Genomic DNA, 26,346 nt, shown 5'->3' with positions numbered 1-26,346 from the left:
CCTGTTTTTTGTATGTAGTGTAAATTTTAATGTACATAGTAAAAGCCATCATAGTACATGTTATGTAGTTCATGTAATTAACTTGTACAGTATTGCATTATGCATTATTCCAGTTTATTACAGTTTTTTTTTTCAGTTCATTGGAAAAAAATTAGTCCTATAAAACAAAACTTTACAATTCTTCTATCACAAGTTGTCATTAGAAATTTATTAATGTTTGAGCAACAAATCTTAATTATTGAGCATTAAAGTGGTAAAATGTTTGATTATTAGCATAAAATTTAAAATAAAAGACTATTAAATAAATATAATAATTTAAATAGTCTATTAGACTTTAAAATAAAGAATAAAAGATTATTGTACAATTTTAATGATATATTCAGAAATATTTTCAAAACACATTTATAAAAACAATCTTTTTAAGAAACATAAAACTTCTGAATTGATCAAGAAATATTTTTCTTTATAATAAAGAATATTAATTTAATACACACTTTGGGTTTTAAGAAGCTAATACACTGCTCAAAACAATTAAAGGATATTGTAAGTCTTTGTACAAAAAAAGGTATTAGCAAATATTTTTTGGCCTAGAATCGAGGAAGGGGGTTACAAATGCAAGTTTTTCTCAATTTCAAACATCGCAGTTTGCAAATTTTGAGTTTGACATCAAAGACAAGGTTTTGTTGGCGGCGAATGAGATTTCGCTCTTAACTTATTGTAAGACAAAGCAGAAAAGAATGATTGATGTTCAGTAAGCCCGTTGTTTCGATAAGTGCGATGCCTCAACAAACTCATTTAATGGAATCAGAAGCTTCTAAAGTGGTTGGCAGGCTATAGGGGAGCCAAACACAAGCCAAGGCAGCAAAACCTATTGGAGTTTTGCAAAGTGTGATTTCTAGGATATGGAAATGTTTTTTAGAGACTGGAAATGCTGGCCGAACATCAGGGCAAGGTTGTAGATGGTCAACAATGCTCAATGAAGACCGTTTCTTAGCTTTAACTGCTCGGAGGCACCGAAGTATGAATGCCACTCCACTACAAGGACACCTTTGCTCATGTACTGGCACCACAATTTTGACCCAAACTCTACGAAAACGCCTTCACGCTGTAAGTCTGTACGCTCGTCGACCAATGGTAAGTGTCACATTAGCTGCGACGCATCGTCGCGCTACAGGGAGTGAGTAACAGAACATGTGAATTGGGGAAGAAATGAATGGAGCAATGTTTTTTTCTCTGACGAGTTCTGTTCTTGTCCTTATCCTGAATAATGGCGTATTTCCATCTGGAGGGAGCGTGGCACTAGAAACAGTCCAGCGCTTGTGCCAGAAAGTGTCAGATTTGGTGGTGGTGGTGGTGAGACTGGCATGGCCATTGAAGGGCGCACCAATCTGCATGTCATTCCGAATTTAACTCTACCTGGTCGTCAAAGTAGAGATGAGATCCTCAGACCTATTATACTCTCTTAATCTGCAGCGATTGGAGGTAACTTCATGTTAATGGACGGCGATTGCAGACCACATCATTCTAACTTGATGAGTGATTTTCTTTTAGAGGAGGAAATCATATGAATGGAATGGCCAACATGTTCTCCAGATATGAACCCAATAGAACATGTTTGGGACATTCTAGGCAATGAGTTTCTGGACGCCTACTACCTCCACAAACTCTCCAAGAACTGGAAAGAGCTCTTCAGGAGGACTGGAACAGATTACCCTAGCCCCTAATTAACAGCCTCATTGATTACATGCCTCAGAGATGTTTTACATTGCTGGCCATTCAGAGTTACAATACCCCCTACTAGAAGCGATTTTCTTTTAAGGAAACTCAAATTTTTATTCGCTTTTCTCATTTGAACAAAGTGCGTTTTTTGCCTTTCGTACCCAAAAGTTTTAAAAAAAGTAGTTTTTTCTAAAATTTTTGTCCCACATAGTTTACTACATCTGTCGATAATGTATCAATAATCCAAAAAGATTTCCAGATTCAAGATCAACCCAAAAACTCAATATCCTTTAATTGTTTGGAGCAGTGTACTTAGCACAAAACAGTTTCGTAAATTTCATAAAAACCTTTGTGCATTTAATTTTAATATTAAACATACAAAAAAAAAAGTTCCACTCACTTTTAAATACCATGCAGCTAAAGTTTCCAAGTTGTTGGTTGGACTGTCTTTACACCAAACTAATGCAAAAGCTGGTATTGTGAGAACTTTTCCCAATTGAGACAAATTTGAAATAGGTGCATCATCAATATTGACAATAAATACTGGAGTTCCATTAGAGGACGTATTAAGAGGGACAACTGGGTGATCGCAACAAATAAATTCAGGCAACTTGATGGTCGAAGTTGTTAGTAAAGCCGATGCTCTTTCATTTTTGTTAGCACTCTCGCTTTCGGCTTTTTCAATGATCACTTTCACATCATTAATTTTGAGGTCTTGAATTTCTTGCATTGTCAGAGAAATATCATATGTGGTTTCCAGCAGGTGTTTCACTTCAATTCCGATCATAGAATCAAGTCCCATTTCTCCAAAACTGCGATAAGGGTTAAATTCAGAAGGATCACTCAAGCCTAAAATGAAAAACAAATTTAAAAATAAATTTTTATAGGTGTAATTAAAAATATTTTCACACTTATTCTCTGAGTATTTATTACTCCGGTTTTCTTTTAGACAAGTGGGATTAGGAACAAATTAACAACAATGTTCTGAAAATGTTGGTTCTCTGCATCTGTCCATATTGAGATATAAAACTGGCAAAGTGTGTAGTTTTGACTGGTCAATGCGCTCATTTCAATCATTGAATGAAAATTGAAATGGAAGGCAGTTTTTAGTCAAGGAGAATAAAAATAAGACAGAGGAATAAAGATGTTTTATAGGACAAAAAAAAGGTTACAGAAATATACATTTGAACATTATTAAAAATAAATTTTCAACTCCATAACATTCAAAATAATTTTAAAAAATCAAATGAACTATTAATTCAGATATTATACATTGGAAATAAATGCATCACGAATAAATTGAAATCAGGTCGCACGTAAATAAGATTCATACTTTAAGGAATAGTATAATGCTACTCACAGACCCATAGGTTTAAAATTAAAATAATGAAAATATACTGTCACATACATAATGCATACATAAATGGCTACCCCCCCCCAAAAAAACCCCCCTCAGTATATGTACTAAAATCAAGAATTTGCATATTCTAACATGATGTATGTGTGACAATACCATTTCTGGTGATAAAAACAAAGCAGGTTTTTTTTTCTCAGGTTTGTATAAAAATGCTGTATGTATAAAGTTGTATAATATATAAAGTTGTAGTCATGACAAAAAAAGGGGGGGGGGACACTGCAGGTTTTGCACACATATGACTTCATCAAAGGGTGAAAATTGTAGACAATATTCCAGACAAATTGGCATATTTCAAGTTTCTGTAGTGCAAATGTTCTTTTTAAGGGGAATTGACACACACTGATCGATCCACCATTGCTGGATCAGTAAAGTGATTTTCCAATTAAATACGAACCAGTTCCCTTCATTTTTCAACCAATGTGGCTTTATGTGCATTTAACTTTAGTAAAAACGCTTTTTTCAAAATAAGTGTTTTCTTTTTTTGAAAACATTTTTTTTTCTGTGAAAAAGGATCAGACCAGACCAAAAACAATCTTCTATTTTAAATAATAAAATTAATATAATCAAAAAATCTATTTTTTTAATGACATAAGTGGTGGATGATTACACTAACAAGGAGAGGTTACGGTCTCGGAAATTCAGATCGGGATGAGATTTGGCAGATTAGTAGTATCCCTTAAGGGTACTCTCAGGGTAAAGTAATAAAGCGCACTAGCCATAAAATTCCGAGAAAACAGCCTTTAAAGATTTACGCGCAACTTATTAACTAGTAGAGATTGTCCGTAACCAAGCGCCCGGCGGTCATGTGGGCAGCGCGCTGGGCTTCCATGCTGTCGATCCGGGTTCAAATCCACTGCGAGTGTTTTTTTTTTTTTTTTTTTTGTTCATTTATAAAGTAACTGTTACAGCTTTGTACAATTTGAATTGAAGATAATGCGAAATTTTTAAACACGTAAAGCACTTGAATAGAGAAAATGGAGATAAATTAAATTGATACAAGTTAAAATTTGAATTACAACGGCTACAAAATTACTGTGGAGCTTAATTTATAGATGATTTTTAACAATATAGTTGTTATTTATATACATACACCAGAATGATATTTATCATAAAAACATGGAAAACAAAAACTGTTTTGATATCTCGCACAATTTATAAAGGAAGATTGCTTACAGGATCAACTTTTTTGTGAAAGAGTCGTTGGAAAACATACTTCATTTACATTCAGGAAAATTTCTCTTTTGTCAGAATGTTTAGAAGTATACCAGGTATATCGAATCATTTTATCAAAAATTGGCGATGACAGTTGATGGACAATTGATTGTATTTTTATGCAGTCTTCACGGGCATTTATTTCTCTATTATTTTCAACGAGAAACGCGCAATTATGTATATTTTTTACTAAATTCTTTACCTGTCTATAAAAATAGACGTCGCAAGGTTGAAAAAGTGGAGTACATTTTGGTGGAATCCCTTTAACTGAAAAGTTGGAGATTTTTCATCATCCTGGAAAATTTGGTCGTATAGTTCAGGTTTTGTTTGTCCTCCCGAAGAGTCGATAATCAATAGAAATTCTTCCTTTCCCACATAAAACTTCAAGCAAACGGTTTAAAAATTCGATGTATAGTCTTGTCGTTACCTTTCCTGATTTCGAAGATGTTATTATGACATTTTTATATTTTTGTTAGTATTTATCAATTGTTTTTTGAATTCGGGGGCCAAAAATACCAGTTGCTTTTTGTAAAAAAACAAATACAAAGGGCAGAACTTTTCCAGACAGGGTAAAAGAATATTGAGCTGTATATGAATGCATTACTCTATTCATGTCGTGCCTTTTGACGAAAATAGTTTTACTTCCCTTTCGAGCCAAAGTCCTGTTGTACGCCGACTGATACTGACATCCTGGAAAAAGGAAATGGGAATTAAAATATTTTGTCAAAATCAGGCGCGGATCCAGAGAGAGGGTTGTAGGGGGGGGGGGGGGGGTCATGACCCATCTTTTAAATGACCAAATATAGAATAAAATTGCATTTTTGGGACATATTTTGAAAAAAAATTTCCCATTTCGCACAAAAATTACCCTTTTACCCCTCCCTTTCCGAAAATGACCTCCTCCTAAACCAGAAGCTGGATCCGCCCTTGGTCTGAAGATTGTAAAATAAGTTTTTAATTACTTACCAGTTTGGTCAGCATTGATAACATAATCGTTTTTGAAATTCGGTATCAACTTTAACGTCTGGATTACAAAAGTGTCTGCAGAAGCCAAAGTTTCTTCGATCGTCGCAGTTTCTCTTTTTGAAACAAATTTTGTGACTTTTCGCTGACGAATGGCATGCTTCCTTTTGAAATTTTTTTACCCAACTGTCAGATGTTTTAAATTCAAAATCTGTAAACTGTCGTGCTGCTGCTAAAGCCCACTGTTGCAAGTTCCGAGTAGTAACTTGTTGATAATTCTCTCGAGCTTCTAGAAAACGATCATATGTCCAAGAATTGATTACATCGTATTGATCTAATAGATTTCCTCCATTTTTTATTTCTTTCTCCCATTGCGATAAATATTCATTTTTTTTAACCTTTTTTTTGTAAGGTTTGTAGATTCCATGAGGGGTGAGCCGTTGCTATGTTCACAACTTTAATTTTGTAATCCAAAGGAAGATGCTCTACCTCTCTTCTTTTTTTCTCTTTTGGTTCGTATTCAGCTGATGAGCTTTGAATTTCGACTTGCTCAAAAGGTTCCTCCTCACAGTTTTCATTTTCATGAGCAAGTTCGTCATCAGTTACAAATATTTTTTTAACCAGCATATCCATAGTACGTTCATAAATTTCTTCGCCCATTAACACTGCTTCATGAGAAATTGAACTTGATGATTCTGCTGCAATCAAATGGTTTTCAGTAAGCAAGCTCTCGTAATAAACGATCGCATCTTTTAATCTCTGCTTCAACAATTCCTTGTGCAATGAATTTTGATCCATTTTGCCAACAGATTTTATTTGTTTCAGGATTACTTCAATAACCGACCATTTCGATTCACAATATTTTAAAGACTGAAATCCTTTTTCACGGTATAGAATGTTCCAGTCTAATATACAGTACAGACGATAAATAAATTTAATGATGAAAACAAATATGAACATTGCAAACAATAATAGATGGAAAATAAAGAGTTGAATATTCAATGAAAAATACAGCAGACGATAAATTTACAAATAACAGAATCAAGGAGCAAAACCATTGCTCGATAAGTACGGTTAGGTTTTTTTAAAATTTGACTACCTGCTTATATGCAATAAAACAACATTCTTACTCATCCACAAAGAAACTGATTATGTTTTTATTGCAAAAATCATTTACTTCGTCAAAGTTTATAATATCTAAAAATGTGTAATCACTTGTTTGTGAGAATAGTAAATAGAGTTTTGCAAACTGCAAAAAGCGGTAATAGTCACTTTATAAATGAACAAAAATGAAAAAACTCGCAGTGGATTTGAACCCGGATTGACCGCATGGAACCCCAGCGCGCTGCCCACATGACCACCGGGCGCTTGTTTACGAACAATCTCTACTAGTTAATAAGTTGCGCGTAAATCTTTAAAGGCTGTTTTCTCGGAATTTTATGGCTAGTGCGCTTTATTACTTTACCCTGAGAGTACCCTTAAGGGATACTACTAATATGCCAAATCTCATCCCGATCTGAATTTCCGAGACCGTAACCTCTCCTTGTAAGAGTACTTACCAAATATTTTAGCTAACTGATGCAAGGTATCTACTTGACCATCCTTTTTTTTCGACGAATCAGCTATAACATAGCTACTCAATACAGGGTTTTCCAGTTGGCAAAAGGTGTCCAGTGTATTTAAACAAGACTTCACACTTTGAGCACATACACCTGCAATCCTGGCATCTTCTCCCATATGCCTATGCACAACACCTACATCTCCAATAATGCCCCATTGAACCGCTAACCCTAAAAATGGAAACATGGAAATAAGTCACCAGAAGTAACATTAAATTCATTAAACAGAAGAAAAAATACTAAATTTAAGAATAAATTTTAACGATTAGCCAAACTTTGAAACCATTGGAACAGCATCTTTCTACACGTCTCTTTTTCATACTCTTTTTAATTATACCCACTTGATCCTAATAATTGATATTTCCATTCGTCTTCATTAAATATATTTATAATTATATTGTAATTTTAGTAAATAATATTTAAATGAGAAATATATTATTTAATAAAAAGAGGTAAGAGGAGATCATCTGAATTTTACCAAGCCATTTTTAAAAATCAATTCTAGAAAAAGATCCAATTCATATTTTGTAATCTAAAAACTTATGAAGTTTAAAGGAAAATTTCACTATGAAAGATATTAAGCAGTAATTAACCACCTCTAACCAGGGCTAAGGCAAAAATGTATGCAACATACTCAGGGCCGGATTTGGAAGTGTGGAGGCTTCGGGGCAATGAAGCAATGGAAGCCTCTAATCAGGGTTCAAGAAGATCATGTTTCCGAAAATATCAGATACTTTAATATATATCCGAATATTTTGATACATATGTATATATCCGATATTTTCAATCAGCACTTTAATAGTAAATATATCCTGAAGTTACTGCTATTTCTTTTTTTATATTATTATTATAATTTATAGACTTAAAATTACTGCTTCTTATTTATATATAAACATACATTTCATTTTAAAAGTTAATAAATAACCATGAGAAAAAAACTAATGAATTAATTTAAGGATCACAGATGTATTATTTACTAAATCATGTGTGACATTTGACTATTTTTATGATTGCGAGTTTTGTAAACGGCATTTTCGAAATTGATTTTTGTAACAGTAAGAACACTAACATTTTGCTTTTCATTTCTTGTAACCTTAATACATTCAGTATATAATAAATTTCAAGCGATATATTATAGGCGTTTCACCAACTTAAAGGGCTAAATCCTTTCTTTGGTAAAAGAAAAAAAAAAGAGTGCCCTCATGCAATCTATTGCTAATAGAAAATTATAACAGATTTTTAATGATTAATTCAGAATTCTTTGTTATTATTAAAAAATGTCAAAAAAAAAGGGGGGTAACGGGAGAAAATCGACATGTTCAATAGATATTTTTGTTAAAAAATTTCAATTCAAGTCATTGTGTCAAATAATTTTGAAATTTTTGAGCTCAAGAAGCGAGAAGTTGTAAGGATGACCTGCAAAGTTAACCATTTTTTGGATTTTTTTTTACTTACTTGATTTTCTTTAACTCATAGGTACAAATTACAAATTAAATGAATTATATATATATATCTATATATAGCCAGTAAAATGCTCGATCAAATAAAAAATTGATAGTAAATGGATACTTGCAATCAGGGCTTTCTGATATATCGATAATATTATTATTTTTGTGCAAGCATTCTTTGTAGAAATACAAAAAAAAAAAAAAAATGTCTGGGAGAAAAAACGTAAAATTTGCTGTCCCATGAAAGTTAGGATATTTTGTAAAAATTTTATTGTGGGGGACCCCTTTGTTGTGGAGGCCCCCGGGTGGTAGCCCCGCCTGCCCTCCCCTAAATCTGGCCCTGAACATACTGATAGCCTGGTCTCCCATGCAGAAACTGCAGCTTTGTCCTTGTTTGAAATCATCAGTCTGGAATAGAGAATAACCAAACTGGAGGCAGATGTCATCTCATTGAAGCTGAGAGTGGCAACACACTGGTAGATAAAGTGAATTTATCTCATCAGCGAGAATCCACAGACATGGTGCGGTTCAACTTATAAATTGAAGGCGAAGCAAGTTTGGGTATTAAGCAGTAAGTTACCGCTCCTAAGCCAGGGCTAAGGTAGAACTAGTATGCAATTTACCAACAACCTGGTTATTCTATTCTCTGAATGGGATAACTGGGCTGTTGGTGTATTGCATATATGAAAGATATTTTCATGAAAATGTTAAGTTAAACTAAAATTAGAAGCATTACCGTGTAATCCTGCGGCTCTCCTCTGTTCGCAAACTCTTTCCATAACTGAATTTGCATAACCATAGTTTGTTTGACCAGCATTACCTTTCCCACAGCTTATTGATGAAAAACAAATAAAATAGTCAAGAGAAGGACACATATGCCGGGACAACTCATCTAAATTTCGGGTTGCCACTGCCTTTGGTAAACATACTTCTTTAAAGTTGTCTGCTGTCTGATTCTCTAGGAAAGCATCTTTCAAGACCTAACGAAAAATTTTAAAAACATGCAATGAATTATATAGCACATAAAAAGGGACAAATAAGTTCATTTTTTTCTACAGAAATTATTTGCAGTGACATTGCATGTTTGAAAACAGAATCATTATGCTGCCCGAGTAACAGGAAATCACCAAACTAACTTTTTACAAATGAATATTCTCTAAACCAAAAATATGTATCATTTTTCCTCTTAAAAGGCAAACCAGTTTCGTTCATTTTAAAATCCCAAATTTAAAAATAATAAGGAAAACCTCTAAAAAGTTTTCCCGATGTCCTGATTAAGTTGTGTTTTATTGTGCAATAGTTTGTAGATTTATTCAAATATTTTTGCAAATGTCCTCAACATGTTGTTTATAAAAGTAAACTAGGAACCAAAACAGCTAATCAGCTGCGAAACATGAAACACTAGTTTAAGAAAGTATTTTATAAGAATAAATGAGCAGAATTTTTAAACAGTAAGCTATTAATATAAGGGGTGTTCAAATGAAAAGGTACCAAACAATACTGTGGGTCTAAATGAAGACTATTTAAAGTATGCACCATTGGCCTGAGCACCACGATCCCACTGATTCACAAACAAAAGGATTCCTTGTTCTAGAAATTTCTGTGGCTATGACAAGACCCAATCCATCAGTTTCCTTGAATTTAAAGTCCGAGTTGAAGCATTTCCTTTCAAATGCTGTTTCAAAAGATCAAACACATGGAAATTGCAGTGGGACATGTCTGGGGCATAGGGGGGGATGGTCAAGCTGCTCCCACATGAACTTGGCTAGTGCCATCTGGGTGACCCTGGAGACTTGTGGACACGTGTCACCATGGAGCAGAACCACTCTTTGTGAGTAATGCTGGTCTTTTGTTCTTGAAAAGCCTGCATAGGCTTTGCAGTGTCTCATATTACACATCAGAGTTAATTATTCCCCTGTGCTCATGGAATTCATCAAGTAGCGGAATTCATACGTCAAAAAAGACGGTCAGTTGGACAGCACTCTTTGTAAGAGCCCCTGATCTCTCCTGCAATTGTGAGCATCCACCCATAGTTTGCTTTGGATACTCCAATGGCCTCCCTAGATGTCCCGCTACTTTCTCCCATAGCGGCATTCACAAATATGTAAATAGTTACGTTGTGACGTTGGTTAATGTTCTTCGGCTTCCATTATCAATGAAAATTAAGTTTATAATCACAATTAGTTCAAAAATATGCTTATTTTTTCAAGTTACTTTAACGCTTATTATGAAGATTATTAAATTAGCAACATGACACTATATTTTTGGTTCGCACCATTTGATGTGAAGTGCAATAAGAGACTACGGCAATTTTCAAGCATGTCGATATAACTAGTTATATATGCAACACTATAATTGATTTTGTGTACAATTAATTTAGTAAATAAGTTAACTATAACACTTTAAACTCAATAATGTGTTAAATCAGGATCTTACTCTCATGTGAAACTTCATTTAGTGCCATGTCATTACAGTGGTTTAGTTTACTGTCATGTATCAAATATTTAACACGAAAAAAAGAAATAAGAACAATAAAATGTCATGGTCATGGACAGATATTAATAATACAATATGGGAAAATAAAACAATGGATATTTAAAATGAAAGCACAAAAAAAGTTAGATTTTTAAAAAATAGCATTTGCAACTTACAGTTTTTAGTAAAATCAACTAAGCACTACACATAGAACATTCACTACCTTTGCCAACTTACCACAGCCGAATTAAAAATTCCACCAACTGGCCCTATTTTTGAAGCTTCTTGCAGCAACATTTTAGCTTCATCTTTTATAGATGCATTCAAAGTAAAGACAGATACATTGAAGCCTTCACTCTTCCATCGTTTGAGGCACAAGTTATGATAAGGTGTTCTTGCTCCGTACCTTGATGTTAGTACGATATTTCTTGCTCCTCTCCTTGTAAGCCACTTAGTTAGCTCTACACCAAATCCGCCAAGGCCACCAATTATAATGTAAACTTTATGAGAGTAAAAGTATGTCATTGGGATGGCTGGTAGTTTCAAGATCTGGGGTACAGAATTTTTTTCTGGTTCTTCATTACGAATCTGAAAATTCAAATTGGTTTAAGTAATAAATGATTAAAATAAAACAACAAAAGTGCCAACATATCAAATTTCTTTTAAACTAAATCTAGTATGAAGCTTAAAAAGGAAAACATTGAAAAAAGTTTATTGTGCGTTAAAGAATAATAAATCAAACTGTACTTTCTTATGCAGGGAATCCATTAGGAATAGACAAAAGCAATTGTGATTTTGTATTTTGTCATAAGCAATGTAAGGAATCTAATTAGGAGTGCCCTGAAAGGAGGTCACGGGAGTTCAGCATGACTTTCCAAAAATTTCCTTATTTACCAAATTTTGTTGGAGGATTTGGCAAAATTACAGTAAAGTCTCCAAAATACGAGTTAATTGGGGCTTGCGCCACCTCGGATTACAGGAAACTCAGATTATCCGAAAGATTCTTTAGACTACATAAGAACATACGCAGTTTACTTTCTTACGCTCTGAAAAGGAAATATTGTCTCTTTGAAAAATTTATCACTCAAACATCAACATAAATTTATGTTTTAATTAACCCTAAACGAATTTTCGAGACTCTACTGTATTATCATATGGCAAAATGTGAATGAGGATTCAGCAAAATTTGGATTATGGTAATTCAGCAAATTTTGTCTGTAAAATTATCATCATTCGGCAAAATTTGGAGTTCCATTCAGCCAAAAAAAAGTAGCTTTGCGGTGCTCTTGCATTTGCAGGGCAGCCACTGAGTTATGGCCCAAAAAATAGTTGTTTTAGTAATCTCTTAAATGAAAAAAGTCTGCAAAATAGTCGTTGAACATGGAAAATAGTACCTTAAATAGTCTCCCATTTTTTTTTAATAGCATTAATATAAATCATACTATATTTTCTTTGATGAATAGTCATATCTCAACTGTTTGATATCTAAGCGGGCTCACCTGGGACAAGTAATGCTCTCTCCAATTACACACAAATGGTGTTCCTGACATGGTTTCATATCAATCTTATTTCAATTATAAGCAGGGGTGATTGTGACTCCATGAAAAAATACCTGAACTTTTTTCCCAAGAAGAAAAAGTGTTTTGATGGTCATACATATACACATTACGTGTATGTACACATTATTTATATACATAATTATTTGTTGGGGCTAAAACTCGAAGTTTTCATTGGACTTAATATGTCCATGTGCATGGAGAGAATTAAATTCTTTTAATTTTTCTCATTTCTAAAAATTTTTCAAAGAATGTTTTATTTTCCTCCATTGTATCTGAATCCTTAACCATTTATTACATTCATTTTCTAAAAGTGCATAAATATTTCAGAATTAAATAAGTTTGGGGCAAAAGGGGCAGAATGTATTATGATCACTGCGCAATAGGGTAGGCGATATCCGAATTTTAATGCCACAATATATCGCTCTCCAAATAGATAGTTTTGATACATATAAGTCGTCAAATTCAACATTTAATGGGGGGGGGGACTGTAAAGCCTATTACATAAGCATCTACAACAGAGAAAAGCCATAGGCCATCTTGGTGAATAAATATTTTAGCAATTTAATCTAATAATATAGTTATAGCAAGGATTTTCATGTGTTTGTGTCGGGAGGGGAGGGGGGGGGGGGGTCATGAAGCAGATTATACCACAGAAACTTTTGGAGAAATTAATTTAGAAGAATTTAAGTCTTTTTATTAGTGGGTGGCAATTCTTGAGGGAAAAGGGGACTTAGTAAAATTGAGGGTTGCCATCGCAGTCGGGGGGAATGGGCAACCTTAGTTACATCATCTGCATATTAAGATATGCAACAGAGAAACGATATTAGACATCTTGAAAAGAAAATATTAAGGGGAAAAATATCAAGTAACGCTCCTTTCTCTTCTTATCTAGCCTTTATTCCATCTCTCACCCCAGCTGTTCTTCAACAATTACCATAGAGATTGCAAAACATGATGGTAGCTTACGCTTTATATCAAACGAAACTTCTTCCATTTGGACTTTCGGCGTTTTATTAAACATCGACCTAAATTTTACAAAAGTGGGTTTTTCTGAAAATATAGGACGGTTCCGGTATTTTCGAAGATGAAGATACCGGAAATCAAGATGTAAATACCGGAAATCCGGTAAAATACCGGAACACAATCCCCCCTGTATAAGGTTGTCAAAGTTGTGCATATATTAGAAGTAACTATAAGGCAATGAAAACATTACAGCCGGCATTTAATTTTTTGAAATGTCTCAAAACATAAGTTAAAAAAAAACTCTTTCAAGTACTAATCAGCCACTTCTGTCTTAATGAAGTAACTTATCATCCCTACAATTCTGTATACCCATTAAACAAAGCAAATTCTACCATATATCTACCTGCAGGTAAAGACTTTTCTGTTTCAAAACATTGCTAACACACATTAGTTTTCACTTTTAAATAAAAAAAATTAAAAAAAAATCCCTAAACGCTGTTGTCAAATTCACAATCACTTATAACTATAAAGAAATCAAAAGCTTTTATTTACACTGACACATTTAAGTTTTATTTACTTTTATAGTAAAATGAAAATAATAAAAGAAAAAAAGACTGAATGATGTATGTTCAATAAGTAACATAAAGCTAATATTCACACCCATATAATTGCAATGGTAATTAGTACGAGTGTGATTGAAAAAAATTAAGTCATCCCCCAAACCTTTTCACTATTAATAGAGTTTAAATGTACTTACAAATGTGAAACAAGTTAAGAACTACATAAGGAAGTAAGCCTTGAAAACACAGTGTAGTATTTTATATGGAGCATCAGACTTTTAAATTACAAAAGAAAGATGCTTGAAACTGTTTTTAAATTCACCATCATTTTGCAGATAAAACAATCGTTAGTTTTTTTTACATTTACATACTCAATTTTTATTTACATTTACAGAATAATGAAAATCATAATGATAAAAAGGCTGAATGCTCAATGTTCATTAAATGACATCGTTGGAATATTGCAGCTGCAGAGTTCATTAAGCAGAGAAAAAATGGCAGGCTTGCCCGAATATTATGATCCAGAGCAACATTTTTTAATTTTTTTAATGAGTGGAACCTTTTAAATAACAAGTTTTTCTTGAAACTCCAGTTTTTGTTGTAAGTAGCATAGTTTGAAGCAACATTCTTGAAATGGAATTTACAGTCAAAGTGAAAATTATTTCAAAAAAAAAAAAAAAAAAAAATTATTGTCAAAACGTAATTTTAAAAATTAACAAAAAATAAAATTTGAAAACAACTTTGAAAACAAAATTTTAAAGTTTAAAAAGTTTAGGTTCTGAAAGTTCTCTTCATTGATAGCTTTTTTAAGTTTTCTAAAAAGAAAAGGAAATTAAGAATGAGAGTTTTGTGGAACCCTTTATTGATCTCTATGGAACTCCTGGAGTCTGCGGAACAAAATTTAAGGAACGCTGATCCACAGAAACTAAAAATATCTAATAAAGTCGCTTTTTCCCCCTTTAAACTTTGCTTTGCTGTTGAATCAGAATTTTCTGAAAAGAAAATGAAGTGTATTTGTTTGTGAAATCAAAACTACTTCCTATTGTACCAGGAAGTACAAGGTATGAGGTTGTAATTGCTAATTACAAAAATCAAAACTAATATTCTCCTTCATAAGGTTATAAATGTTAATTGTTTTTCTTGTTGGCAAGAAATATGTATCAAGTGCCTGATGGCGGCAGGAGAAAAAAATTAAAAAAGGACTGTTTTACTTATTCTTGGCGATAAATAAGGCATTGCTAACCCATTTGGCGACTTTTTGTGTAATTTGGCAGACCTAAGTGAGTTTGAAATTAGAAAATTTCGGCCAATAAAACTTGAAGCTGAATCTCTTTTTTTTTTCCACATTTCCAGTTTTTTATATTCGTTGTATTTTTTACATTTTAGTCGCTTTTAGGCTCAAATAGTAGCAGTTTTTTTTTTTTTTACAAAATAGTTGTTTCTGTCCCAATTTATGCGAAAATAGTCGTCATAATCTGCAACTCTTCAAAACAGTAGCAATAGTCGCTTTTTTAGTTGTCAGTGGCAGCCCTGCATCTGTATCAAATTGATTATCACTTTTTAAATGTTGTCTTTTGTAAGAAAATCAACATAAAATTTAAAACATTTACAAATCTTGAAAAACTGCACTATCTAATAGAAGGCGAATTGCATTCTTGAAAAATCAAATCAAGAAGTAAACCATATGTTTTTAATTAAAAAAATATGCTAATGAATTAGAAAAGCTTTTTATCATAATATTTTCACTTAATTTATATGTATTGTGACTGGCAAATGTTTTAAATCAAGAAAATTTGCTTTACCAAACATCCAAGCAAATTAATGAGTTTTGGGTGGTACAAGTAAATTAATCTGTGATAGATTTTTCTGTACAAAGCAAACAGACATTGATGATTTTCATATGTAAGAAAAACTAACTGAATTAAATAATTAAAATCAAAGTAAAGGTTCAGCATGCCTTTTAACTATTTCTTGAAATAATGAAAAGTAATTTACCTTCAAAAGAACTTTACCAATATGTGTTCCACTAGCCATGTATCTGAATGCAGCTTCAACTTCATCCTTCTCAAAAACAGTTCTTTTTAAAGGCTTTACCACACCATTTCTTATTCCTTCTTTGATTAATTGTGAAATTTGACGCAATATATTTTGTGAGGACTCTTCATTGTCCAACAACTGATCCAAAAAGACTCCATGAAATGAAATATTTTTTAAAAAGCGTTTAAGACCTGAAAAGACAGAATTATCATGTAGAGTGAACAGTAAACAAAGGAATGTGGTTTATTACATCAGAAAACAAAGTTATGTCTTTCGTAAAATATTTTTTAAATCGAAAGAAATGTCACACTTTTTTCAATTAAAAAAAAAAAATACGAGGGGGTTCATAAAAAATGCCTAATTTCAGGTTTAGCTGAATTTTGGAATGCCAAATTTCAAGTCCTATACTTTATTAAGCAATTGACGAGATCTCAGTAAACAGAATGGTACAAATATGTCAAGGCAATTAGTTTGAAGTTACATAACTGATAGTGGGTATTGAAGCTACACAAAAAGGTAATAAATATTTATGTATGTTCGCGATGGCTTAAATTATGAACGATAAAATGAATGGGAATCCAATAAAAGAATTTGATAAATATTCAGAAATTTTGTAAGATTACATTTAATTCCTCAATTTTATTTCTTTATATATTTATTTATTGACTTCAAAAACAAATAGTAACTGTTTTTTTCACAATGAACATATTGCAATCACAAAGCATATAAGTGACTTCTATTGGGAAATGTGCTAGAAACTAAACAGCTAAATAACATATGATCCAGATTTTAAGGAGCGTTATGACTCTGCCAAATGACTTTCCAAGAATTTCAAAATATAAAACCAAAATGTTTTATTTAAGTATTTTCTGTAATCACTATTAGAAAAAGATAAAAGACTTTGTGAAATCTTCATCAAATCATCAATCTCAATCGCCATGGGAGTCGAAATGAGCACTAACTAAAATTTTTTGATGACAAAAATTAGAGTTGTCATGTTTCTTCCAAAGCGGGAAGAACTGAAGAAAAACATTGAAATGGAAAAAACTCATTTAAAATATTTCCCATATGAGTTATAATTTTGTATGATCGAGTAAATGTATTTTTAAAGAAAACTTGGAGCACATATTTAGTAGGACTTGACCGATGCATCGGGGCCGATTGTTCAACAATTTAGCCATCGGCATCGGCGGCCAATGCTAATTTGAAGGAAACATCGGCCCATCGGCCTTAAAAAACGTCGAAAAGCCGATGGAATTGGCCGATGTTTTCGAAAAAAAAAAGACCTTTGCTGCTTTACTTTTTAATACGAAGTAAAGGGAGTTATTGTTTTCATATAAAATTATTTACTTAAATTTCTCACTATGAATTTCTATTTTAGTCACCCCTGAAAGAGATTTTAATACTGCATTCAGGTACCAAACAAGTTAATTATTGCCTTGTTTCTTGCAGCTGGACGTACATATGTATCTCTCATAAGTCATAACTCAAAAATGGTAAGATGTAGAAGGTTAAATTTTTCCATTTGGGGTGTGCGTATGTTCCAGTTGTGCACTTCCCTTTTTGTTTTTGATCGGGTTTTCTCTAAAAAGCCCCCAAAAAGGCAATGAAATGGACCCCAAATCTGTAAATCAACACTGCATTCCGCTATAGATCTTCAGAAGGCCTAGGGCCTCGATTTCAGTTAGTCGGGTCTTGCCCCTCCTCACAAAGGATGTTAAAATCAAACGATGGCGCAGCTAGTGACCTTTAAATTCAAACACAATTGATTGGAGTTTGCTAATAGATTGATCATTCGGAGAAAATGTCGAACTGAGAATGGAAGCGGAAATTGTACTCATCTTATTCACTAGTTTAACTGGAGTTCAAACTAAAGAACGAGAGATAGTATTCTGCAAGAGGCAGGTATAATTAGGATAATTTGTTATTATTACAGCCGAAACTCATTGCAGTTGCTTCAAACTTGAAAGAAACGTCGATGAGCCTAGTAAAATTTATCAATGCTCATGTTTACAGTCAGTTTGAATCTTACTCAGTCGCAATTTTTTACGTTACGTGTTTTTGTAGTCACTGTTACGAAAGGGTAGCTTTTTTGCAAGTAAACAGTTTGATTTAACGCCTAGATTTCCACCCCTAGGGGCCAAATTTTAGCCTAAAATGTCATTTCAAATTGATACACTTCTTCCCCGACTCAAGCGCTTAAGACCTATAATGGATCCTAAGGACAAATTTGTAGAAGTAATTTTAAAATGCAATCATTTCTTTTAAACTTCAAGAAATCTTTTTCGCACTTCGCAGATCCTTTTAAGTATGCTATCAACGGTATATTTCTATTGAGTTTTTTTTTTTCTGGATATGTATGTGTGTGTGTAATTCCTTGAAAACGACATTTATGTTGTTTGTTTTAATGCCTAGAAACTTATGATAGGTGCCATTATGACACCTAGATTTAAATTCTTATTTCTAACCCTGTCTGTAGTTAGTTTTCATATAAAAACCATTCTGCAATCTATACTCGATAGAGATAAATCAAACCCCAGACATCTCTACATAGTATAAAATGAAGTCTCTAAAAACCGTCTGTGTGTTTAAACTTGCAAAGCTCAAGAACTACACGGCCAATTTCGCTGAAATTTTCAGTTTGTTCCTTTAAATCCTGAAAAGGTTTGCAGACCGGTTCAAAAAAACTGGTTTTTGTGTCATTTTGTTAGATAAATATACAATGAAATCTTAGTTATATGTTCAAGTAAAAAAAAAAAATCAATTGGTTATTAAACAATGTTTTTGTTTTTCTTCCTTTTTTCTTTCTTTCTTTTTTTTTTTTGGCTGTTGTTCTTTCTCTATCATCATACAACAGTCAAAAAAAGAGAAGCATATTTACACCCTATACAGATTGTACGTAGTATGATCCAAAGGATCGGGGACAAGCTCAATAAGACCTTACCCAGAATAGTTTACATTACAGAGCACATCCACCTTCAAAGGGTCACCTTGAAGGACTATGTACTTCTGCCAGTGTTTATATAACTTTTGGAAACACTCCTGGAAGCCATTTTTCGCAACCTTCTATGATGCAGCTTTATCTTCTCCTGACGGAAGAAAGCGACGTCCATGCAAATGTTTTTTTTTTTTGCTGGGAACAGGTAAAAGTCCCACGAAGCTAAGTCTGACGAAACGTTATGTTATTTGTTTGTCATATCAGAGTATTTACCAATCGAACCGTGCATCCTCAATATGAAAGTCACCTTCTTCCCCATGATTAAGTTAAAGCAGCAGCGTAAGAGACCCTTCAGGAGGTTGCGAAAAATGGCTGCCAAGAGTGTTTCAAAAACTATACGAACGTTGGCAGAAGTAAGTGCATAGTCGTTTAAGGTAGTAACTATTTTGTAGATAGATGTTCTTCGGTAATGTGAACTATTCAGGGTAAGGTTTTATACAACTTGTCCTCAAACTTTTAGATCATACTACGTATGTATGAATTTTCAACTTACTATTTCATAACGTTTTTGAGTGACGCAAGTTTACGCGCATGAAGACATCACAAGAGAACTTGCGATAATTAACTGAGGAGGTTTTCAAAATGGATATTTCGGTCATCGATATGTTCTTAGGTACATATGCATGTACAGATGTGCCGAAAAAACTTGTGAAGTTTAAATTGGGTGATCGTAAAATAGAAATTTAGGTCTAAATCTTATTATTGTTATTATTATTTGTGATTTCAATTTCTTATTCGTAGAAAGGAAGTAAAGTGAAATGAATAAATGATCCTTTAAGTCCCTGACAATCTTATCAATTTATTTCCGTTAGATTTTTTTTTTTTGCCATCGGCCATTTGGAGAAAAGCAATCGGCCAACAATCGGCATCGGCCCATCGGCCAAAAAATGCCATCGGTCCAGCCCTAATATTTAGATTTATAAACATTAATTATACATGATCAGAGTTAGAATGGGGTCAGGCGTTAAAAGTCGACCATTCTTGTATCATACCAGTATACACAACCAAACATTAGTAAACAAATTATTAAACAAATAAATTAGAATTTATTAATAAAATAAAGTATTATTAGAAAATACTTAACTAAATTACGAGAAGGCATGAGAGTTTATGTATTTACTTTTCCATAATTAAAAAATTAAAAAAATGACAGAGCATTTGCTACAGACCAAGAATCTTCTTTCACTTCCAGAACATTTTGTTTGTGGAAATTTTCATGTACATTTTGCCCAAAAGACAATGCTGTGACTTGTTTTCTTTCACAATATTGATCATTAATTTTTACAATACATAATTCAAAAATCATAATTTTACAATGAAAATCAATTTGGATTCTTTCTATATCGATAGAATATGTGCTCTACTTACTCATGTATTATTGTGTATTATGAGTAATATAAAAATTTTTGTCTTTGTTGTCACATGGGCTTATGGCCTACCAGTGCACGTGGTGAGTTGACTAGTACATAAATAAGATTATAATCAATCGCAAAATAAAAAACATGAGGGTGATCAGGAGGGGGGGGGGGGACCCTCTGAACATCCCTTTTGTGTGCGCCACTGTACATAATAATAGGCTTGCCTGATTTCTGAAATGTTCAACTGGGACACCAGAATGCAACCTCCCCCCCCCCCCAACATCTCTAGTATTCAAAGGGGTACACACCCCTGGCTGATTTTTGGGGGTTTTATAGGATGGCAGTTTATTTTCAATGCTATGAATAAATGGTTACTAATTATGAACCTAAAACAAGGATAACAAAAAAATACAAGCAGATAAAATTTGAACATTTCACTTCCAAGATGTAAATATTTAAAATTTATTTTAGACAGAAAAAACACTTTCACTGAGGAATACAAAATTAACCAGTATTTAGAGATACGTTTCATTTTATAGGACTTTTTTTAGAAAGTCTTTTTTGTTTTAAATCTAGTTGTACAAAACCTCACTAGCTAATCCAGTATTGATTTTACAAGTCAATGTTATAAATACTAAAGTAATTATCCTAAATAATCCTTCACAGTTAATTAATTTTAGACCTTTTTGTTCATTTGTAATCAAATTTATCTTTTTCCGGGACGTGAAGTAAACCGGCCGGGACACCTTGATTTTGTTTGAAAACCGGGACAGTCCCGTCTGGCAAGCCTACATAACAAGCTCATATTCAAACTATATAAGACTACTATCAATTTGAAATTCAGCAGCACACAATGCATGACAGTATTTATTGATTTCATAAAAATTAGAAGTTCTAGATAGAATGATTATAATAAAAGTCTTTACTGCGCACACCTTAAAGAAATTAAAATTTTTAGAGTTAAATTACTAGAACACTTAAAAGACTTCATTATCACTTTAAATGCTTAACGTATACAATATAAAGACCTTTATATCATATATTGCAAAGAAAAATGTCTTACCAAGAGAATGATCCAATGCCAAGTCATATTTCCCAATCTCAATAAATCTGCCATGCTTAGCAACACACTGGATACTTGCTTGGAATTTTTCATCAGCAAGAGAATTCAAAACAACATTCACACCTTTAGAAAACATCACATATTTTTAAATCTCAATTTAAGCAAAACAGGCATAAAGGATTGCTCAACATACATAAAGAATTAGAAAACTGAAAATGATAATCGAGACAATGAGACGCAAAGGGATGTAAGTGGACATTTTAAAGTTTTGAGTTAAACACGTTTAAAGATGCGGTACTAGGTAGGCTTTTAATGAAGTTTTTCTAAATCATGCTGTATGGCAGCACCTACCAGGACTACTAGTACTATCTCTTGCCCCAAGACAGAGGAGAGGTTTACCTACCAATTGTACTGGTTTACAGGGTTCAAAAATATCATATTTTCGAAAATATCCAATATTTTGATATATGTCAGATATTTTTATATATATCCGATATTTTCAATCAGTACAAACTAAAGTCTTCAAAATAGTAAATGCATCCTCAAATCACTATTTTTTTTTTCTTATATTGTTTTTACAATATGTAGACTTAAAATTACAGTTTCATTCATCATTTATATCTAATATTTCATTTAACATTTCTATTGATTTTAATCGAGTTAATTTAGCATTAGCTGTTTGACTCAATTTTCTTCTGTTAGCTACTTTTACAGTTACATGATTCAGACATAAAAAATATGTATTAGTCAGTGCACAGTCATAAGACACTTTCTTTTTTTCCGACTAAAGTTCAATAGTTAATTAGGCGCTTGTAATATGAATTAAAATTGTTACATTACTAATACTTTTATGAAAATGAATTAAAAAAAAGGAATATTATATTATTTTGTTACATTAATGATGGATTAATGCATCATAAAAATATAGTACATAACTTTTTGGTTATTTTGAATTGTAAATGAACAATATTAATATGATTGAAATAATTTTTATATTGAAAATACCGTAGTTGAAAAAATAAATATCGAAAATATCAAAATATCATAATATTTTCAAAATAAATATCGGATATATATCGTGATATATATCATGATATATATCAGCGAATTCTGACTGGTTATCTCCAAATTTCGGCACTTACATTTCTTTGCTTCTCACTGCCTCAGATGTGAAATTAGTAAAACATTGAATGTGTTTTAAAAATGAAAATAAGATAATGAATATCAGTCAGAAAGAGTTTGGTTATCAATGAACATGTAACATACAGTAATATGTGCTGTTAAATTTGAAGTTCATATTTGTACTTACTGATCACGTTATAGAAGTGCTCTATTTTTGTTCAATGTTGGGGAAACATTTAGTTGATATCTGATTTTTAAATCATACTTACATTATTCGCTAGATAATTAACATAAAGAAATATGCAAATAAAATTATCTGTTATGATTTTTGCTTGGGCGTAAACGGGGCAGGGGGGGGGGGTGTTGATTTAAAAATTTCTCCTTTTCATTCTTTTTGTCGAGACGCAATACTTATTATTTGGAGCAGCACAAATGATTGATGAAATTTTATTTAAACCTCAACTTAACTAATCAGAACTTTTAGATTTACTGTTCACATTATTTAAGAATTGTAGATGCAATGTGGATTTTGAGAGGCTGATCTCTTTATTCAATGGAACCATTTTGGGAATATTGTCCTTATTCAAAGGGGTACATTGTAGGTCAGTTATTCCAATTTTGATGGGATTTTTACAGACTTTTGATGTTATTTTGAAAGGGTTTTTTTGGGGGGGTGGGGACTATTTCCTATTCCAGAAGACAATTTTTTAAAAGGACAATTGACTTTACTTGAAAACTGTTACCTAATTACTGTTATGGATTTCAGAGACTGATATTCTTGTTTTAATGTGAGGTTTAAGAATGTTTTTCTTTTTCTAATGTAGAGTTCTGAGCACGATTGTTCTCATTTCAATGCAACTTTTCAGGGACAGCCTGTTTTTGATCTAAACCTTCAGACCATATGCAGCTTAATATCATGCATTGCTGCATGAAAATAAACATCTAAGGTGTACCTGCAGCCAAGTTTTAGCAAGGTAGTGAGCAACTGCAAATAGTTGTGATTAATGCTTTTTTTTTTTTGCATTTGTAAGAAATTTTAATTTCGTATCCAACAAAGAAAATTCTGAAGAAAAATTTAGTGTAAATAGAAAGCTTTAAAAATTGTAAGCATTTTAAGAAATACTTAATCAATACTCTATCTCTCAAGACTACCAATCTAGACCATGTTTCTAAATCCACCTCTCTATTTTCAAAACACAAAACAGTGCAGTAAGAAGCAAAGAGGTGTAAGTGAACATTTTAAAGTTTTGAGAAAAACATGTGAAAACATAAAGTAGGCAGCAATTCAAAAGTTTTTTTAAATAATGCAGTAAAGCAATATCTACACCAGAGCTACTAGTACCATCTCTTGCCTCGAGATAGATGAAATTTTCTTTTACCATTGATATACTCGTTACCTCTAAATTTTTAATTTTACTTATGCCTCTTTGCTTCTAGGTGCTTCAATTTTAATAGAGCTAGAATTACTGAGAGGTATAATAATTGTTCAGAAAGCAGGAATATAATTATTTTATTAAAAAGAATTGCTTTTCATAAATTAACATAATACTTCTTTCAACAAAAAACTAGATAACAACCTTTTCCTTTGGTATTTTGCATGATCAAATCCTTAAATGATGTATTCCTAGAGCAGCCAATGTTTTGCGACTTTATTTGAGGAAACATTTGTTGGAGATAATTTTTCTTTTGTTCATTACCTGTTTGAAGAAAAGATTGCAATTAGGTATGAAATGCACATAACAGCAATAAGTAACAACAGAATATTGCCACAGCTCCAGGAAAAAAAAAAGGTTTACATTGAATACTGAAAGAATTCAATCAAGTATACTGTGTTGGTGCATTTAAAGTCATATAAAAGATTTGCATTCAGATAAGAGATAAAACCATGCAATTGTTTGAATGGGAGGAAGCAATGATTAGTTGCGTAGGAGATTGCTTTACTGAACAGAAGTTGTAACTGGAATTGCACACAAGGTCCAATTTGAATGCCATCATCATTTACCACGCTTTCATTGCCGTATTTATTACAAGTTAAAATATGTACTTTTTATTCACCATATTTGACTCTCTTCCCCTCTAGGTTACAAAGTGTCACTACTTTACTTCCTCCCTCATCATGCTATATTGTATAAACATATTCTTATTAAAAAAAAATAGCTGTGCCTGCCCATTGTGCTTGTACTATAAAATGGGGGGGGGGGGAGCTCTTTGAGCAAATGTGAATTTTTTTTCACTCGAAAATAAAAAGAAATACAGTCTGACCTCGATTTAACGAAATTATAGGGACTGAAACTTTTATACATTAAATCGGGGTTATTCTTAATATTGGGATGCAAAAAAAAAAAAAAAAAAAAAAATCACTTTTCTTATCTGATAAGCAATTGCATAAAAATAGCCAAAATTAGAAAGTGTACACTTTTTATTCAGCATTCCGTGATTTATTACACACTAGTTAATTTGAAATTTTAAAGTACTGAGTAATAGGTGTTTGACAATTAGCTTGATAATTAACCTTGAAATAGTTCTCTTTCAACTCTATGGAGAGAAAAAAAAGACTGTGTCATATACAGCCTGCTGCATGAGATAAGATTTTAGTTTCCAGGACATGTAAAGTATTAGAAAAAGTAAGTTTTAATGGGAGTTTCATCTTCGCTTTCTGCATCATAATCGCTATTTATTTGTAGCCCCCCCCCCCTTGTCCTTCTGTCAAAAATTGCTGATTCCAGAAAAAAAAGTCTTTCCCTGCTTCGGACAAGATGGATATATCATTTGGAAAACAATCCAGTATTTCCAAACTCAAATTAATAAAAAACTATTTTTTTTTTGGCTATTAAAATAATTTCTTAATTCGGGTTTTATTATTTGTTAAATAGAGGTTTTTGCCTTCATTTTACTTGGGGAAAAAGAAAAATTCACTAAATCGCAAAATTTGTTAAATAAAGGTTCGTTAAATCGGGGTCCGACTGTATTCTCTTTCTTCAAATAAAATGTTAATTAATGCTCAATTTTACCTAAGCTTCAAGCATATTTCATGAAGTAAGAAAAAAATCCTGATAACAACTGTCTGTCAAAACTCCCTTTTTCAAAGAAAAATGCATCTAATTTAAAAATGCTTAACGAATCAAAACGACACTAGCTTTGATTTCGAAGTTAAAGAATAAAATATTAACTTGCAATATCTAATTCAGAAAACATTACCGGAAAAAAAAAAGAATAAAAAATATCAATCAGTAAAGATTTATCATTTAAAAATATTAATAACAAAAAAACCTCCATTATTTTTATACATGTAAAAAAAAGAGCAGGCGATAATATCTAATAAGAGCAAATGAATTTCATTGGCCAAGCAGCAAAGGATCACATGGCTCGTTATCTACCAATCACAAAGCGAATAGATTTCGACAAACATATTGCTTGGGTCACTTGTTAGGCAGTATCATCACATCAAGTCCATGAAACCATTATTAAAAAGAGAAAAAAGATGTAAATTTGGTCATTAAAACAGGTAATCTTTACAGATTCCTAGGCAATCTAAAATACATGAAGGGACAAGCTGCATTTAGGGCAGGGAGGTAAGATCCTATGTCCTGTTTCAAATTTCCCCTAAAGTAGGTGGCTACTTCTTAACCTGGAAAGTGCAGTGCATATTTTTCTGCAACCGAGTTTGACTAAAATGGTACCTGAGTTCTTGCATTCATACTCGCTAAGGGGAGAAGCGGCTCCCCAGTCAGAGGATGCAGATGTCTTTATTAAAGTCATCTGCATCCATCTGCATCCTCAGTAAGTTCACGAGCATCAAAAGGATCTAAAGCCTGTTTTGATTCTAAACTGTC

At 32.5% G+C, this 26,346-nt stretch overlaps 1 protein-coding gene across 1 annotated transcript in view; it reads right to left on the bottom strand.

Moving 5' to 3' along the window:
- Positions 1–26,346, bottom strand: part of LOC129223762 (fatty acid synthase-like) — an 88,383-nt gene that overhangs the window by 12,564 nt on the left and 49,473 nt on the right. Inside the window, exons 19-25 of the mRNA XM_054858121.1 lie at positions 24,091–24,210; positions 21,392–21,514; positions 15,931–16,163; positions 11,091–11,441; positions 9,115–9,358; positions 6,871–7,101; positions 2,120–2,568 (exon numbers count right to left, since the gene is read on the bottom strand). Coding sequence (XP_054714096.1) covers positions 2,120–2,568; positions 6,871–7,101; positions 9,115–9,358; positions 11,091–11,441; positions 15,931–16,163; positions 21,392–21,514; positions 24,091–24,210 — 1,751 coding nt within the window. The remainder of the gene's footprint in view (positions 1–2,119; positions 2,569–6,870; positions 7,102–9,114; positions 9,359–11,090; positions 11,442–15,930; positions 16,164–21,391; positions 21,515–24,090; positions 24,211–26,346) is intronic.

Source organism: Uloborus diversus, chromosome 6, assembly GCF_026930045.1.
Source record: "Uloborus diversus isolate 005 chromosome 6, Udiv.v.3.1, whole genome shotgun sequence".
In the NCBI taxonomy this organism is placed as follows: Eukaryota; Metazoa; Arthropoda; class Arachnida; order Araneae; family Uloboridae; genus Uloborus; species Uloborus diversus.
The sequence above is the reverse complement of the archived record's forward strand: the minus strand, read 5'-3'. Positions and strand labels throughout refer to the sequence as shown.